The sequence below is a fragment of the Neoarius graeffei genome, chromosome 18 (genome assembly GCF_027579695.1).
Source record: "Neoarius graeffei isolate fNeoGra1 chromosome 18, fNeoGra1.pri, whole genome shotgun sequence".
NCBI classification, from domain to species: domain Eukaryota; kingdom Metazoa; phylum Chordata; class Actinopteri; order Siluriformes; family Ariidae; genus Neoarius; species Neoarius graeffei.
This window is the reverse complement of record NC_083586.1, coordinates 22,181,048-22,200,175: the sequence shown is the minus strand read 5'-3', so window position 1 is coordinate 22,200,175 and position 19,128 is coordinate 22,181,048. Positions and strand designations below refer to the sequence as shown.

General features: G+C 41.6%; 1 protein-coding gene across 1 annotated transcript in view; it reads left to right on the top strand.

Moving 5' to 3' along the window:
• grin2ab (glutamate receptor, ionotropic, N-methyl D-aspartate 2A, b) overlaps positions 1–19,128 on the top strand; it is a 191,662-nt gene that overhangs the window by 165,011 nt on the left and 7,523 nt on the right. Inside the window, exon 3 of the mRNA XM_060898552.1 lies at positions 8,401–8,515. Coding sequence (XP_060754535.1) covers positions 8,401–8,515 — 115 coding nt within the window. The remainder of the gene's footprint in view (positions 1–8,400; positions 8,516–19,128) is intronic.

Sequence of the window (19,128 nt, the reverse complement as noted above, 5' to 3'; positions counted from 1 at the left end):
CATTTTGCCGCCTATGTAGTCCCCTATTTATACAAATAGGAGTCATTCAGGATTCAGACATGTTTTTGCTCGGCGTTAGCAAGTTACAGGTTTTTAGCTTTCTCCTGAAATGTTTTATTTTATTTCTTCTTCCTCAGGGTAGTAAAACTCGCTTTCGCTGTGAACACTGTCGTTATCGCCATCCATGCTGTAAAATTAATGCTATTCTCCTGAGAAATGCTGGCAAAAATTTATAAGATTTTTGACAATCTTATAAATAAATCTTGTAAAAAAAAAGATAAATGTTGACAAAAAATTCTACTATGTTTGCTGTTGTTGTGAACGAGCGAGTCGCCAGAGGTCCGTAACCGGGGTTCGTATCATAGGATATGGACCCGCAAGCCAGCCAATCAGAGCGCAGGATTTGATGGAAACCGCACCGCGAAAAAAATAATGAGGCTTTATTTGCAAAGTGTAAATAATTTTCCGTAATTATTCATCTTGATTCAAAATCGTATATTTTGACCATTATGAATAATTCTGAATATTCTTCTCTGTGTAACACAGTGCTCCCAAATGCTCCATTCTGATTGGTCGGAAGATGTCGGTTCGTTTTCTGCATCAGCATGCTCATTATCGTTTCCATAGTAGCAGCTGATTGACAGGGGCTTGACTATGACCCGGTCCTCATTAACAAATGTGTATTTCGTGAATATGTAAGGAGATGTTTGTGTCGTTTTATTTGTCTTATTAATTTTATAATCAAATGTAACTAAATATCCATTTTGTAAGAGGGCTAAAGTACTTGGGGACGTGCTGTTAAAAGGAAAATAATCAACTTCAGTGTAGTAACAGTAGCCCCGCTTCATCTCACAACTCTGTTGTTGATTATTTTCCTATTTCAGCACACCCCCTGGTGTTTTATCCCTTACAGCACGCTCCTCCATTGTCCTGAATATTCATGACGGTCGGTCCGAACCTCAAAACACTCTTCAATCTTAGAAAATATATTTACAGTCTTCCTGTCATTTAGGATATAATGTAAATGATTGGTTTAATGTTTATTTTTTCCTCAGCTCGTCTGGTGTGTGATTAGAGAGTGAAACATGTTCACTCTCTGACACGCTGCTTTAACAGAGTGCCCCGACTCCGCTGGGGGCAAAATCAATGCTCATTTTTACATTGTGGTGAACTTTGATGTATGAACTACGCTCATGCACGCGCACGCGCACACACACACACACAGAGCCACATCAGTGTAGCAGGTGTGGCTCCGTTTGCTCTGTTTATGCCTGAAGCTAAAATACATTTCTTCAGTTTTTTCACACAAAAATGTAACATGTTAAAAATGTATGATATACAGAATGACCGTAATGTAAAAGTTTACTTTTAATCATAATATTAAAGTTGGAATTGATTTTAAAAAAAACAAAACACTCTCAAAGTCAAAAACCCCACAACTAAATAAATATCAGAGTTGGAATTTAAAAAAAAAAACTAATTAATTTAAAAAATCTAATGTTTAAAGTAAATTAATGAGGAATAAATTAAAAAGTCAAAGTTGTAATTATAAAAAATAAACCAAGTTTAAATTCAAAGTTGAAGCTAAAAAAATATTATATAACTTCAAAATAATTTCAAAATTGAAATAAAAAAGCCAAGGTTGAATTAAAAAAAGTTCATTAATAAAGAAATAAAACCCCTAATGTCAAAATTTAAATTATAAAATGTCAAACTGGGGCGGCACGGTGGTGTAGTGGTTAGCACTGTCGCCTCACAGCAAGAAGGTCCGGGTTCGAGCCCCGTGGCCGGCGAGGGCCTTTCTGTGTGGAGTTTGCATGTTCTCCCCGTGTCCGCGTGGGTTTCCTCCGGGTGCTCCGGTTTCCCCCACAGTCCAAAGACATGCAGGTTAGGTTAACTGGTGACTCTAAATTGAGCGTAGGTGTGAATGTGAGTGTGAATGGTTGTCTGTGTCTATGTGTCAGCCCTGTGATGACCTGGCGACTTGTCCAGGGTGTACCCCGCCTTTCGCCCGTAGTCAGCTGGGATAGGCTCCAGCTTGCCTGCGACCCTGTAGAACAGGATAAAGCGGCTAGAGATAATGAGATGAGATGAAAATGTCAAACTTATGAATACAACTAAGGTCAAAGTTTGCATAAAAAAATGTACGAATGTTAAAAATTTTATTCAAAAAAAATTTATTGATTGAAAATTTTTTAATGCCATCTTTAAAAAAATCATGGCAAAATTTGGACGAAAATTGTAACGTCAATATCTCATCTCATCTCATCATCTCTAGCCGCTTTATCCTGTTCTACAGGGTCGCAGGCAAGCTGGAGCCTATCCCAGCTGACTACGGGCGAAAGGCGGGGTACACCCTGGACAAGTCGCCAGGTCATCACAGGGCTGACACATAGACACAGACAACCATTCACACTCACATTCACACCTACGGTCAATTTAGAGTCACCAGTTAACCTAACCTGCATGTCTTTGGACTGTGGGGGAAACCGGAGCACCCGGAGGAAACCCACGCGGACACGGGGAGAACATGCAAACTCCACACAGAAAGGCCCTCGCCGGCCACGGGGCTCGAACCCGGACCTTCTTGCTGTGAGGCGACAGCGCTAACCACTACACCACCGTGCCGCCGTAACGTCAATATTAAAATAAAAAAAAACTAATGTACAGTTGTCATTTAAAATGAAAGTTTTCTGGATTGTTGTTGGAATATTAGAAATAAAAAAATAAAATTGCAATAACATTTTATTATTATTATTTACTCATTAATTTCTGTATAAAAGCCCTGATGTGCTTACAAATGGGCCATGTTTATTTTCCGAATGGACTCAAAAAGTCGTGTAGTTTTATAAATCTGTTAAAATCTCTCTTTTGGTAATGAAATGTAAAATTCAGAAAAGGAAACAGTAATCCTTTCTGACTAACGAAAACAAGATTATAATAACGCAGCGTAATAACTTCACTCATTTCAACAGTAGCTCGAAGAGCAGCTCGAATAAAATTCAATGGGTTTATATTCATAATAACAATATTTTACTATTCATATTTAAAAAGTGGTGCTTTTCTGTGTAGTGCATTTGCAGTGTTGTTTTTCGGTTCTTTATTTATCTCTCTCTCACACACACACACACACACACACACACACAGTCCTGAACCTCCTGAACAACACCTGATGGAAGTGATGAACTGGGGTGTGAGTCAGCGTAGGATCCGATGTGGGATTTACTGCTCGGATAAAAAAAAAATCATGAGTTAAAGAACAGCTCATGATAAAATAAATAAATAAATATAATAATAATAATTAAATACAAAAAAAAAAGCCAAGTCTGAGTCTCTGAGTCTGACTCTGAAACCCTGAAGAACTCCGGGCTCAGGGAGAGGAACCTCTTCCTCTTCTCTGACCTATGAGTGAAGTGAAGGATGAGGATAATCACTGCCACTCATACACGACTGTGTTCGAACCAGATGGTTGTCTGCTCCCCCACCTCCAGGTACATCCGAATCCGCTAACGTGGGAATAACATCTGACCGGGAGCATTTTCCTAGAAATTGATTTATGGACTTTGGCTCGGAGTTGTGGGGGCATGATAATGAAAATCTGAGCAGCTTGTAGTACAGAGCCCTGTACAGGGACTCGGCGAAGGAAATATGAAAATGGTGCTTTGCGACAGTGTGATTTGAAGTTTAAAAAAAAAAAGTTGAAAAAATGAAGCAGTCCTGATAGAGAACGCAAACGTTTGAATAATGATGTGTATTGAAAAGCGATGACGGCTCATCCGGCATGAAGAAGAGACTTGTGATCTGCCTTAGGTCCTGAGAACACTCAATCTCTGACTTGTTTTGTGTGTGTGTGTGTGTGTGTGTGTGTGTGTGTGTGTGTGTGTGTGTGTGTGTGTGTGTGTGATAGAAGTGGCCCAAGCCGTAGGTGGAGCTAAACTTAGATGCTGGAGGAAGGAGCTGATTTTTCCCTGCGTCTGCTCGGGTATAATAGAGGCGAGGCCTGTTTGCCTTTTCGGGTGGTGATATATGAGTCCCGCTGTATACTGTACAACATCATAATGACATTACATCATTATTTCTCGATGCTGTGTGGCTGCTGAAATACGCTCCAGGATGATTAAAACAAGATTAGTTGCTTCTTTTTTTTTTAAAGAACAAACATAAGAACAAAAATAAATGGTAGAGCAATAATCACTATATAATCACCAGCATATGAACAGTATACGACACAAGTAAGTACACCCGTGTGGAATATCACTTTAAATGCCAACTGATTCAAAATTGGATCACCTTCCAGTGATTTTGCATTAGTTCTAAATTGACGAGTAGAGGACTTCCTCTTGTGAACACTCGAGAAAAAATACCGTACTGAAAATACAGACCCCGAAGTCGAAACTCGACGCAACACAATTGAATCCACCTGTGATTTCCAGTCAGCTTTAAACTGCATGAAGATGGTTATAAAATGGCCTGTGAGCACCAGAACCTTCTCAGTTTTGGACCTGTGGGCTGTGTCTCTCTGCATCATGGCTCCACATGGAAAAGAAACCCTAGAGGAACTGAAGAATCTGATTGTGAGACTTCACAAAGATGGAAAAGGACGCAGGAAGATCGGTGGCCAAGTAAAAATCAGTGGAGAAACAGATGCAGCAGTAATCAGGAGGAATAGAACGAGCCTCAGAGCCGCAGTGGTCGTCCTCCTACAGTGACATATAATCTAGCTCTGAAAAACAGATGGGTAAGTGCTTCAGACTGGGCAGTGGAAATCAGAGTTACTGTGACTGTTCAGACAGCGTGAAGGTCATCGCATAACGTCAACCTTTACAGGCAGCGTCTGGGGGGAGGGATGTTCTTGCTCTTTGGAACAAAACTGACCACGAAAAGGAGCCTGATGAATACTGGGAGATGGTGCCTCACTCAGATGAGACCATGATAAATTTGTTCGATTCAGATTGCTGGGGTCCAGCATGTTTGGCGTGAACCTGACCAGGACTAGCACAGTGACTGCACAGTCCTGAAGTGAAACATGGTGGTGGGAGCGTGAGGGTATGATACGGGGCTGCAGGAGTGTAAAGGTTTTGGGGAGATCAGCCTGTGGATAAACCGGTATACTGGCTGACAAGATGATTCCCAGTCTCCAGAACCCTGGAAGATGAGGAACATTCCAGCATGATAACGATCCAAAGCACACTGCCAAAATCACGCAAGAGTTTCTAAAGAAAACTACGGCCTGCCCAAGAATGTCTCCTTACTGACGCGATTCTAACAGAACACTTTTGGGGTATTTTAAGGAGAAAGGTAGATCAGCACAACCCCTCCAGCAAAGAGCAGCTGGGGAAAAAAGTGTCTCTGAAGAACGGCAGAACATCTAAATCATGGTGGGCTTACGAGTATTGAAATAATAAAAGATTTGAATCCATCAGTCTGCAGGGTGATCTCCTGTACACCGCCCTCTGCAAGTCATTCCACAGGATCTCGATAGGATTTAGATCTTGGCTCTGACTCCAAAATGTTGATCATCTTCTGAATCTGTTTCTCTGTTGATTTGGATTCGTACTGTGGGTCATTATTATGCTGGAAGGTGAAAATTTTCTTCAACTTCAGCTGTCTAACAGAGGTTTGTATTTGGGGTATTTGGAGCCATCCATGATCCCCAGTTCCAGCTGAAAACCTGCAGCTCCATCGCATGATGCTGCCACCACCATGCTTCACCATGGCTATGGTGTTCTTTGGGTGATAATGTCTTGTATTTTGCACCAAAAATATCTTTTAGAAATATGCCCGAGAAGTTCTACCTTGGTCTCATCAGATCAGAGCACAATTTTGTCACATGGATGATTTGGGTGATTTACTGCAGTCAGTTGCTAACTAACAGTGCTGAATATTATCATAACCATGAAACTATAATGGGCAAACATTGAGTTTTATGACTGTAGGACACGACACTAACACACTGAAAGAGTTTAATTTGTATTTTCACTTTGAATGAAAGAAAAATAACTTTCGTTCTGTTCAAGATTAAAAGAAGGCGTCACTCTGAGATTTTTAGGCTGCTTTCACAGTTATTAGTCTGCGTGTCGAGTCTGAATCACAGCAAAACTGATCCTTTTTGTTTCCTGTGTGAATAATATAAATGAGCCAAAAAGCAAGAAAGCTGTCCGAGAGGCGTGCGAGGCTGAAAAATGTCATCATTGGTCGGAAATGCAGCAAAGGAACAATGTCAAATTCGATCAAGTGTGTGTAGAAATGATAATCACTCAAGTATCGAGAACTCCAGTACTGAGCCGGAGCTAAATAAAAGATTCGATAATTATCAGTTACACTACCGTTCAAAAGTTTGGTGTCACCCAGACAATTTTGTGTTTTCCATGAAAAGTCACACTTTTATTTACCACCATAAGTTGTAAAATGAATAGAAAATATAGTCGAGACATTTTTCTGGCCATTTTGAGCATTTAATCGACCCCACAAATGTGATGCTCCAGAAACTCAGGCCAAGTTTACATTAGACCGTATCTGTCTCGTTTTCTTCGCGGATGCACTGTCCGTTTACATTAAAACGCCTGGAAACGCCGGGAAACGGGAATCCGCCAGGGTCCACGTATTCAATCCAGATCGTGTCTGGTCCGGTGCTGTGTAAACATTGAGAATACGCGGATACGCTGTGCTGAGCTCTAGCTGGCGTCGTCATTGGACAACGTCACTGTGACATCCACCTTCCTGATTCGCTGGCGTTGGTCATGTGATGCGACTGCTGAAAAACGGCGCGGACTTCCGCCTTGTATCACCTTTCATTAAAGAGTATAAAAGTATGAAAATACTGCAAATACTGATGCAAATACTGCCCATTGTGTAGTTATGATTGTCTTTAGGCTTGCCATCCTTCCACTTGCAAGTGGTAAGTGACGCGCATGCCCGATACGCACTGGGATCACACACACAGCGGCTCAGTCCCGAATCACTGCTCGTGCGCTTCACTCGCGCGCTCTGTGAGCTGCGCAGGGCCGGAGTGCGCACCCTCCAGAGGGCACTCGCTGTTCAGGGCGGAGTGATTTGGAGCGCAGGATGCCTGCGGAGCCGAGCGTATCCGTGTATTGGCGTTGCTGTGTGCACGCGAATCGTTTTAAAAACGTTAATCTGATGATCCGCTGACACGGTCTAATGTAAACCCCACCTCAGTCTGCTCAAAGGAAGGTCAGTTTTATAGCTTCTCTAAAGAGCTAAACTGTTTTCAGCTGTGCTAACATGATTGTACAAGGGTTTTCTAATCATCCATTAGCCTTCTGAGGCAATGAGCAAACACATTGTACCATTAGAACACTGGAGTGAGAGTTGCTGGAAATGGGCCTCTATACACCTATGGAGATATTGCACCAAAAACCAAACATTTGCAGCTAGAATAGTCATTTACCACATTAGCAATGTATAGAGTGGATTTCTGATTAGTTTAAAGTGATCTTCATTGAAAAGAACAGTGCTTTTCTGTCAAAAATAAGGACATTTCAGAGTGACCCCAAACTTTTGAACGGTAGTGTATAAACTAGGAGTCTGCGTCACATTCAGTGTTTATTTTCTCTCTGTGCTTCGGCTCAGTTTAGCAGCTCGCGTTAAAAAACAAAAAATGCGGTGACTCAAAATACACGTCGTGTTTAATTCACTTCCTGGAGGTGAGTCGATTCAGAGTCAGTTCGCTTTCTTTCAGAACTGGGCCGATATGATCTCGCCGAGACGCACCCGATTGCGATCGTCGTGTTCTCACCTGCTTAAAGAATCAAAGTGAATACACCAGGGCTTTCAGTTCAGAAACACGAAACACTCTGTATGTGTTCACTCCCTGGAATAGTGAGCACTGGGAGTTTAGAGTTTAGGTTGAATCTGCACCTGCACACAATAAAAAAAAAAGAAAAAAAAGCACCTTTAACGACGACTATTTAATCCACAGGAGCCCTGAAAAACTCCACACACACACACACAAACGCAGTGTTAGCAATAAATGCATCTGCATAGCTTGCTGGAAAATTCTCCAAAAGCACTGGAGCCAAAAGACTTTAGGAAATGGTAAGTGGACCAATTGAATAAAGAAGCCCAGGGTGGCTGTGCAGGTCTCCATCATGGAGCAGAAGATAAAATAAGGAGCTGTGAAACTGACTAACAAGGAAATACCTCATTAACCTGAGCGAGAGCAGCCGTCACAGAGGCGCACCAGATGAAAACAAATGACTCTGTGAGAGCTGGAACAATCTATACGCCGCGTACGGCTACACATGCTGTAATTCCGGCTTTTTTCTACCTACCTGTGACTTTCTTTCTTTTGGTCTCTCGCTTTCTGTTCTTCTTTTCATTCTGTCTTCAAAGAGTAACATTACTCTGTGTGTGTGTGTGTGTGTGTGTGTGTTGCAGGTATATGATGGGTGTAAATCTGGAGGGCAGAGATCTGTCATTCATGGACGATGGTTATCAGGTGAACCCGAAGCTGGTGGTTATTGTCCTCAACACAGAGAGAGAATGGGAGAAGGTGAGTTTCTCTTCCCCCCCTTCACTTTCCTGGTTGGAGCAGTGCAGTCTGTCCCGGGAATACTGGGGGCGGGGTTTGGTTGGGAAATGGAACCTTGAACAGTCTGCAGGTGTGTGGTGTCAGCAGCAGTTTGAGAGACTGGTGAAGGAACGACTGTTTAGAGCTGCTATAGCATCAGTAAGAGCAGGAATGAACTACATGTGACTATAATAGGCGTATCAGACGCTCGCTGGGCGCGCTGTGAAAATTGTCCATCCAGACACTCATCTAAGTTTCCAAATCTGTCATTGCTTAACTCTTGAATACTTTCTATCATGAATACTATCATTAAAAAGCGTATAATTTCTGCTTTTCAAAGAAATTTCTCTCATTAAGATCTGTTCAGTACTTTGGGAGTAACGGCAGGTTGAAGTTGGTACAACTCGCATGACGTCGGTAAACTGCCGGTGCTTTTTGAGGTCACAGGAAAGCACTCAGGCTCTCTCTCTCTCTTCTGATCAGTTTCCGACTGGATTACTTGTGAATAATCAATCCAATAACTTTTATAGCGATGTTCTCTCACTGATGTAAATGACTATTTTAGAATATAACTGTAGTTGTTTTGATGAAAAATTTTGAGATCTTAGGGGTCGGAATGAGATTTAAAAAAAACTGGAAGTCAGAAACGCGAGTGTCAATTTTAATTCAATTCAATGGAATTGTGGTGGTACGGTAGTGTAGTGGTTAGCACTGCCGCCTCACAACAAGAAGGTCCTGGGTTCGAGCCCCGTGGCCGGCGAGGGCCTTTCTGTGTGGAGTTTGCATGTTCTCCCCGTGTCCGCGTGGGTTTCCTCCGGGTGCTCCGGTTTCCCCCACAGTCCAAAGACATGCAGGTTAGGTTAACTGGTGACTCTAAATTGACCGTAGGTGTGAATGTGAGTGTGAATGGTTGTCTGTCTGTCAGCCCTGTGATGACCTGGTGACTTGTCCAGGGTGTACCCCGCCTTTCGCCCGTAGTCAGCTGGGATAGGCTCCAGCTTGCCTGCGACCCTGATAATGTATGGACAGGATACAAAAACATTTAGCTAATTTTAAAAGAAATGGTGTCCATACTGTGGCTATGAGTTACGAAGTCAAGGCCATGAAATCATAACACGTGTGTGAGACAACATACGGAGGTGATTTCATCATGCTTTTGATTTCCTATTTTGATTTGTCAAATTAATGAAATAATGAGTGTGCTGGTGTTAATATGCTGCATATTCAAATTGTCTTTTCTGTAAAGAAAGCATGTTCAAGGTTTGAAGGATAAGCTGACCGAGCACTCATCTGCCATGTTTACAAAAAGCTTCATATTTTAAAGAAAAAAAAAAAAAAGTTAAATCTTTGACAAAGTCTCTGATAAAGATGCGTCTTCTCCGATGTCCTTGGTGAACTTTAATGGGACAATGTTATTAATTAATTAATTGTATCATGTTTATGTATTCCATCCATCCATCATTTGTATCCTGTTCTACAAGCTGGAGCCTATCCCAGCTGACTACGGGCGAAAGGCGGGGTACACCCTGGACAAGTCGCCAGGTCATCGCAGGGCTGACACAGAGACAACCATTCACACTCACATTCACACCTACGGTCAATTTATGGCCTTTTTCCACTACCCTTTTTCAGCTCACTTCAGCTCACTTCAGCCCGACACGGCTCGCGTTTCGACTACCAAAAACCAGCACGACTCAGCTCGCTTCACCCCTGCTTAGCCCCTAAAACTCGCACCGTTTTGGAGTGGGGCTGAAGCGAGCCGAGTGAGGCTGGGGGCGTGAGCAGACACTCCCCTGTGCACTGATTGGTGAGGAGGAGTGTCCTCACATGCCCACACACGCCCCGCGAGCGCGCTGGGATCTGTAAACACCGCAAACCCGGAAGAAGAAGAATTACGAATTACGAGAATTTCTGAAGCCTTATGCGCCTCGCCTCATCTATACGCTCTTGCCAGTATCTGTTGGCGTTGTCGGTGACAACAAGCCACAGCACCAAGACCAGCAACACTAACGACTCCATGTCCTCCATGTTTATTGTTTACTATCCGGGTTGTGAGACTACCGCTTAAAAGATCACTGATGTCACTGTTTGCGCTGCTTAACGACATCACGTGACGTCCACCCACTTTCCTAACTCCACCCAATGTGTCCACCCACTTCCAGCCAGCACGGTTCAGCGCGGTTGTAGTCAAAATGCAACTCCAACAGCCCCACTCAGCCCGACTCAGCCGCGTTTGTAGTGGAAAAGCGGCATTAGAGTCACCAGTTAACCTAACCTGCATGTCTTTGGACTGTGGGGGAAACCAGAAACTGGCTCTAGCTTGCCCGCGACCCTGTACAGGACAAGCGGTTACAGATAATGGATGGATGGATGGATGGATGGATATAAACACTTGTAGGCCCTACTTAGAAATACAAAGGCCTACAGAGCACAAAGAGGGGATTAGAAATAATCTTTTATTACTTTTTTATTTTGAAAGAGAATGGTAGATGTGAATGACATTCAGTGCTTATTTATGCATATTTTATAATTAACATTGATTTCTTCTTCTTAATGATGTATAAATGAGAGTTAAGATCAGATTTATATTGCACAATTAAAGCCATTTGGTGAAACTTTGAAGAAGAGAGTGTACCGATTTAGCATTTTAATTAATGCTAATTAATGCTAATTAAATGATATTTTGCATAATTGTTTTTTACTAATTTTTCAAACTTTGTATTCAATATACAACCATCTATGTGCCTGCTAATATCCATGTAAATATCTTGAAAAATAAAAAAAAAAGTTATTCAGAAAAAACTTTTGCTCTCATTCACTGAGGCCCATTTTGGACCATGAGATCCTAATACATAATATTATGGCCGTTTTCTAAAAATTAAGCCATTTTCTCAATCTTTGATTTGTAATATCTCAGGAACGGATAAACATATTTTAATTCTGTTGAAAGTATGTTGTTGTGCATTCAATTCTGAATTCAGTGGGAGCAGTTTCAATCAATTTGGACTGAGTTTTCATCTGATATGCCTACTATAAACGGATAAAAAAAAAGCGTGAGGTTTTGTTCTTAGAGTAAATCAGAAATTGTTCACATTGTCAAATCAGTGTGGTACTATTTTCTATCCTTCTTTCCTATCTGTCTGTCTCTTTTTGCGTCCCTTCCTCTTTATTTCTCATTCTTTCTCGCTTTCTTGTGGTTGTTGATGATTTTTCCTCCAACAGCACCCCACCACCCCTCGCTTTGTTCCTTACCTAATATTTCTTCTGTTCCAGATTCATGTAAAGAAAGAGAGAGAGAGAGAGAGAGAGAGAGAGAGATTGCAGTGCAGTTGAGTGTGTAGTTATAAACTGTGAAGAGAAATGTGAAGTTTTCCCAGACCTCCACACAAACACGGTGTGATGATATAACACACACCACAGCGCTCTTATGAACACCGCGTTCAGCTGAAATGATCTCAAATACAAATAAAATGCTTGCACTGAACGTTTCCCTCAACAAGAAGAGTATAATGGCATGTATAAATACACACACTCACCGAAGTGTGTGTGTGTGTGTGTGTGTGTGAGAGATAGAGATGGTTGAGTTGTGTTGTGTTCTACACTGAATCATTATTTCCTGAATGAGTTCTGTTTGTGCCTTCACTCGTGTTTTTGGATCGTTTCAGTCTCCTCAGTTTGCTCTCTCACGTCTCGCTTAATTTAGCTAATTGACTAAATAATGCGTTGGTTTTCTACATAATAATCTCTCCTCTTAGCCTCGTTCTCTCTTCCTGTCATTAGTTTTAGGTGTTCTCTCGCTCTTTCTCTCCTCCTCATGCTCTTGTTTTCCCAATCACTTCCCCTCTCACGCGTTCTTTTAATGACTTCTTATTTCTCCGAGGTGCAATCAGTTTATGCAGTGCTCTAAAGCAGGCGAGGTCTCCTTCTTTTTCCTTTTCTTTCTTTCATTCATTTCCACTGGGTGCTATAACCAGCCCCTCAAAAAAAAAAAAAATCAAGGGTCAGTTTTCCTGAGGAAAGCCTGACCAATCACGGAACCAACTTCATTTCCTGTCTCCTGAAGCGGCTTCACTGCCAGTTGGGTATCGCAGCTCTCTGAACCAAACAGATGGACTCATAACCAGATCCAGCAAGTCTGTCCCATTTACAGGGACTCTGATGAATAGCAGCAGCCTTTTCTGCTTTCTCTATAAAGAGAGGGACCACACATCCTCTGGGTTCTCATATTTGGAGCTGGTGTACAGCTGGCCTATTCATGGACCACCAGACCTAGAAGGGCCAGGTGCCTAAAATGGAAATTGTCCAGTATCTGTTGCAGATGAGAGACCACCTGGAGAGATATCAAGAAATGACCTAAGGGAATGTGCAAGCAGCTCAGCAAACTCAAACATGGTGGTATGATCAGCATGCCTGTCTGCATGAGTACCAACCTGGGCAGAAAAGCCTTCTCCTGTTTCCCACCTCCACAAGGAAGCTGTTTGCTGAGGGGCAGGAGCAACATTCTATTGCCTGCAAGATGGGTCCTGTTACCTACAGTGGATATAAAAAGTGTACACACCCTGTTAAAATGATCGGTTTTTCTGATGTAAAAAAAAAAAAAAAATGAAACCACGACAAATAATTTCAAAACTTTTCCCACCTTTAATGTGACCTATAACCTGTACAATTCAACTGAAAAACAAACAAATCTGTTAGAGGGAAAAACATAAAAAATAAAAAACGTACAATAAGCTGGTTGCGTAAGTGTGCACACCCTTAAACTAATACTTTGTTGAAGCACCTTTTGATTTAATTGCAGCATTCAGGTTTTTTGGATACACACCTACCATCAATTAAAATGACTCTGATTAACCCCAAATAAAGTTCAGACATTTATTCAGTTGTATCCTCCAGCAAAAGCCAGGGTTCACACACTACGTTTACATGCACATAGAGAGAATCGAATTTCTGCCGTTGCTCGACTGAAATCGAAGTTCAAAATGCCATGTATACACCTTAATTCGGCTGAAATTGAACCGAACTTGATTTCTCGGAATCGAGCTACACGACCTAGTTTATGCGATTTCTGCCGAGCTACTTTGTGCATGTATACCCTATCGAGCTAGTTGTCGAGCTACTTCCGGAAGTGACGAGTGACGAGACCACAAGCGGGAAACACAACAGCCTCGGTCGGCATGACAACAGTAGTAGCGAGCAGCAGAAGAGGTCAGGAGGAACAAACGAAGAAGTGAAAATGGCGATGTAGAGCTCTCTGAAGTGTGGGTGGAGCACAGAGGACGGCAGGACAAAGCTTCTGGTACTAATAGGCTTTTTATTGTCAGACTTTTCAGTTTAACAGCCGACTTTTATTCTTGAGAGAAGCGCGCGCGCGCTGTGTTCTAGTCCCGGGATGAGCTGTCCTCTCTGCTCTCCCTCTGCCTCCTTAAATAGGGCGCGGTTACTGGGAAGACACACAAACACAGGTTAATTACCGTCAGGTGAAGTGATTCTGCCACTCACCTTCCCTGGCTCCGCCCTCCTGTCACAGACCGGCGCTTGACCACGCCCCCACTGCCACAGGCAAGCAGAAACGTGCACTTCTGGAGCAATGAGGAGACAGAGTTCATGCTCATTCAGCTTAAGGAGTTGAATATATTAAAATTCATGGACGGGAGAAAAACGCACAATGGAGAACACAGAACTGATAACTTTGTTTACACTCTTGAATAGCTCTTCTTCATGACGACAACCGGAAGTGTACCAACACGATGGGGCGTGTTGCGCCACCTGTGGCTCGGGTGCACAATGCACCTCACACAATAGCCCGATTTCATTGTTTGCATGTAGGATTGGATTTCTCTGGCACCCTGCTGGGACCTTCAGCTCGATTACCGACAGCAGCTCGATTTGGATGTGCATGTAAACGTAGTCACAGAGAGCTTACAAAGCGTCAAAGGGATCTCATTGTTGAAAGGTATCAGTCAGGAGAAGGGGATGAAAACATTTCCACGGCATTAGATATACCACGGAGCACAGTGAAGACAGTCGTCAAGAAGTGGAGAAAGTATGGGACAACAGTGACATTACCGAGAACTGGACGTCCCTCCAAAATTGATGAAAAGACGAGACGAAAACTGGTCAGGGAGGCTGCCGAGAGGCCGACAGCAACACTGAAGGAGCTGCAGGAATTTCTGGCAAGCACTGGTTGTGTACTACATGTGACAACAATCTCCCGTATTTTCCATATGTCTGGACTACGAGGTAGGTCGCAAGACGGAAGCCTTTCCTTACAAAGAAAAATATCCAGGCCCGGCTAAATTTTGCAAAAAAAAAAAAAAAAACATCAACTCTCCCAAAAGCATGTGGGAAAATGTGTTATGGTCTAATGAAACCAAGGTTGAACCTTTTTGCCACAATTCCAAAAGGTATGTTTGGCACAAAAACAACACTGCGCATCACCAAAAGAACACCATACCTACGGTGAAGCATGGTGGTGGCAGCATCATGTTTTGGGGTTGTTTTTCTTCAGCTGGAATAGGGGCTTTAGTCAAGGTGGCGGGAATTATGAACAGTTCTAAATACCAGTCAATTTTGGCCCAAAACCTTCAGGTGTCTGCTAGAAAGCTGAAGATGAAGAGGAATTTCATCTTTCAGCACAACAGTGACCCCAAGCATACATCAAAATCAACAAAAGAATGGCTTCACCAGAAGAAAATTAAAAGTTTTGGAACGGCCCAGCCAGAGTCCAGACCTAAATCAATTGAAAATCTGCGGGGTGACCTGAAGAGGGCTGTGCACAAGAGACGCCCTCGCAATCTGACAGATTTGGAGCGCTTTTGCAAGGAAGAGTGGGCAAATATTGCCAAGTCTAGATGTGGCAGGCTGATAGACTCTGAATCAAAAAGACTGAATGCTGTAATTAAATCAAAAGGTGCTTCAACAAAGTACAAGCCTGATTCCAAAAAAGTTGGGACAAAGTACAAATTGTAAATAAAAACAGAATGCAATGATGTGGAAGTTTCAAAATTCCATATTTTATTCAGAATAGAACATAGATGACATATCAAATGTTTAAACTGAGAAAATGTATCATTTAAAGAGAAAAATTAGGTGATTTTAAATTTCATGACAACAACACATCTCAAAAAAGTTGGGACAAGGCCATGTTTCCCACTGTGAGACATCCCCTTTTCTCTTTACAACAGTCTGTAAACGTCTGGGGACTGAGGAGACAAGTTGCTCAAGTTTAGGGATAGGAATATTAACCCATTCTTGTCTAATGTAGGATTCTAGTTGCTCAACTGTCTTAGGTCTTTTTTGTCGTATCTTCCGTTTTATGATGCGCCAAATGTTTTCTATGGGTGAAAGATCTGGACTGCAGGCTGGCCAGTTCAGTACCCGGACCCTTCTTCTACGCAGCCATGATGCTGTAATTGATGCAGTATGTGGTTTGGCATTGTCATGTTGGAAAATGCAAGGTCTTCCCTGAAAGAGACGTCGTCTGGATGGGAGCATATGTTGCTCTAGAACCTGGATATACCTTTCAGCATTGATGGTGAATGCATCACATTAAAGATGGGAAAAGTTTTTTAATTATTTATATTGGTCTCATTTTTTTATATCAGAAAAACCTCTCATTTTAACGGGGTGTGTACACTTTTTATATCCACTGTATGGAGGTATACCATTCAGAAGCAAACCTACAACATGAACCTTCTAGCTGACCCCAAAGAACGGTCTTGATGGTGTTTGGTGGTGGATGAAGAGTTGACCTGTGATATAGAAGGGTGGAGGCAGTAAGAGCAAATATACTTTCAACATTTGGTCAAAAACCAGCAATCTTTACTGCAGCAGATCCTGCAGAAAGCAGGGAGAACACATCTTCTACAGCACACCATTCATATGAACGATCAGACACACATTCCACAGAGGCCATACAGAGTACCAGAGAGACTGATCGAGGAACCCAAGACAGAAATTTCCACTATGGGGAACAGAGGCATGATTGATCCTACAGTGAATAAAGCAGCACTATTTTTCAGAAGTCATAAGGAATTCGGGATACTTACTGGAAGCTTGTGAGCTCAAATCCCAGCATCACCAAACTGCCACTGTTGGGCCCTTGCGCAAGGCCTTGAACCCTCAACTGCTCAGTTGTCTAAAAATTGTTAGTATCCAAATTAGATAATTGTTAATGTGCCATTATCATACCTACCGTAAAAGGGAACTCCATTCAGATGGGCATGAACCTCCATAAGCTCAATGCAGTCTTCCAGTGTGATGCTTACTCTGGGCTTGAGAGCTTCCCCAGTGAAACTCGACAGGTTTAGAATGAGTAGGTCGTGTATTTAGATAAATATCTTCATGAGTTTATTATCATACAAGCATAATAAGCATATTGACAAACTTTATACTTTCCTATGTGTCCACTGGCAAATAATATTATAGTTTTTAAATTACCTAAATTAGATGAAACATAAAACTTGTCACCTTACTCAGTCACACCAGAGTCGGAGCGCTGAGCGCCCACTTACACATTCATAAAAGACTGTTCACATGGTAAGCTCATGATAATCACTTTCACTCTTTTGGTTTTGACTGGTTTCTCTTTTGTGGTGGGAACACCCACCATGAACAGGATAAAATCTGTCAGACATAGTTTCGGCTATTTGGAGCTAAAATTTGATGGCACGCAGATTTTATGTGCTTTGGATAATTCAGGATAGCAATTCAATTCAATCTTGAGAATTGCGACACTGACGATGAACGGTGCCCTTTTTTTTCCCTTTTTTTTTTAACTTCCACTCGATCCAGCCAAAGATCAACTTGAGTAAGCGTAAATATTTCTTCTATTTATTATGAGCAGATCGGTTGATACACATGTACTGTAGTGCATACACGGGAAAAATGACTGAGTAGTTTTACTAGAGTTAAAAGTATTTTCCTCAAAAATAGTGAATTTTGCTTGATTTTGAGTTTAGAGAGTAAAATTTGGCGTTGGAGTGGGAGCAAAATTAGAGTAATTATGTAACAGAGTAACAGAGATGGTTGTGACTCTGAACTGAGTAAAATAGTACAAGAGTTAATTTCAAGATGCACTGAATAGAGTCAAATACCAAAATAAAGTCAAATACCAGATAAATGAAGCTGTTGTAAAAAGCAGTTTTAGAACTGTGTTGGAACGGGTGAAAAAACATGACCTTACCCATTGGGACTTGACCTGATGGGATTAAGAGATGGCAGTGGGAAGGGTTTTCACTCTTCTCATTGAATGGAATGGAAATTTTTACTCTTCTCATTGAATACCCCTCCCACTGCCAACCCTTTATCCCAAAACAATAGGACATAAAATTTTTGATGGCCAGTTCAAATCAGTGGAGCAGATTTAAGTTTTTGTGCTTGATACAGTCCTAAGACTGAACAGAATCACTTTAAGTGACCAAAACGGTTCATCACAATGGGTAAGGTCATGTTTTTTCACACATTCCAACACAGTTCTAAAACTGATTTTTACAACATCTTCATTTATCTGTTATTTTGGCCAAGAAAAAATAATTGTTTGTTTCCTATTACATCTTGAAAAAAAATAGGGTAGGTAGGTAGGTCTTTTTATTTTATTTTATTTTATTTTTATCACACAAAATACCGGGTAGGTAGTTTTTTTTTTTTTTAAATAAATTTTAGGTGTGGGACAAACAGTGGCACATAGTGGGGAAGTGTCATTCTGTGACTCAACCATCCAGAACCAGGCCTAAGAAAACCAGTGAAGCTTGTGGAATACAGGATTCAGAGCCCATGGATAAAATATGGAGTGCTCGGACGCTTAAAGGAACTATAAACATAACAACTACAAATGTTGAACCTTAACTTTATTAGGAACACTATGTTGTGAACTTGTATGTTTAATATGAATACAAAGAACATTGTGATATCGATACCGCCGTTAGCCTGGGCGCTGTGTGTATACTGTTTGCATGACTCGTCCAGCGGAGGATGATAATGTTCATAGAGTTCTTTTACAGTTGAAAACTTATAAAATGAACTTATTGTCTTACAATCTTCCGTGTGGTCGCAACCGATCACGGTAATCGAGAACACTTCGTTGGCCGCCATGATGCCTAGCGTTGTGTACAACACAAGCCGGAGTTTCCCGGAAAGAGGTCATGACGTCAGATTGAGGCCGTGAGAAATCAATGAGTGTTTCTTGTCCGATATATGCGTTTTAGAATTAGTCATTTGTCAGATCGACAATATTATGCAAATCGTAATGCAGATATTTTTTTTTTTCAAAATTTATTGTTGGTCGGCGAAAATACATTTTTTTTAAACATCTAACAAAAAAGTCTAGGGTCGGGGCATTTTTTAAACGGTCAGTCGGGTAACCGGAAACAAACAATTATTTTTTCTTGGCCTTTTTAAAAAGTACAATCATGGAATACATACTGAAGAGATATTATTGTAGCTGAACTTGTGCTGAATACAAAAAAGTCATATGACTTTGAAAATACTGCTTAGATTTGTTGAAATTGACAACAAAATCAGATCATGACAAAATCATTAGGGTGCCAGAAAATACCCTCAGACCCCAGAGGGTTAACTAATGTCCTGCATCACTG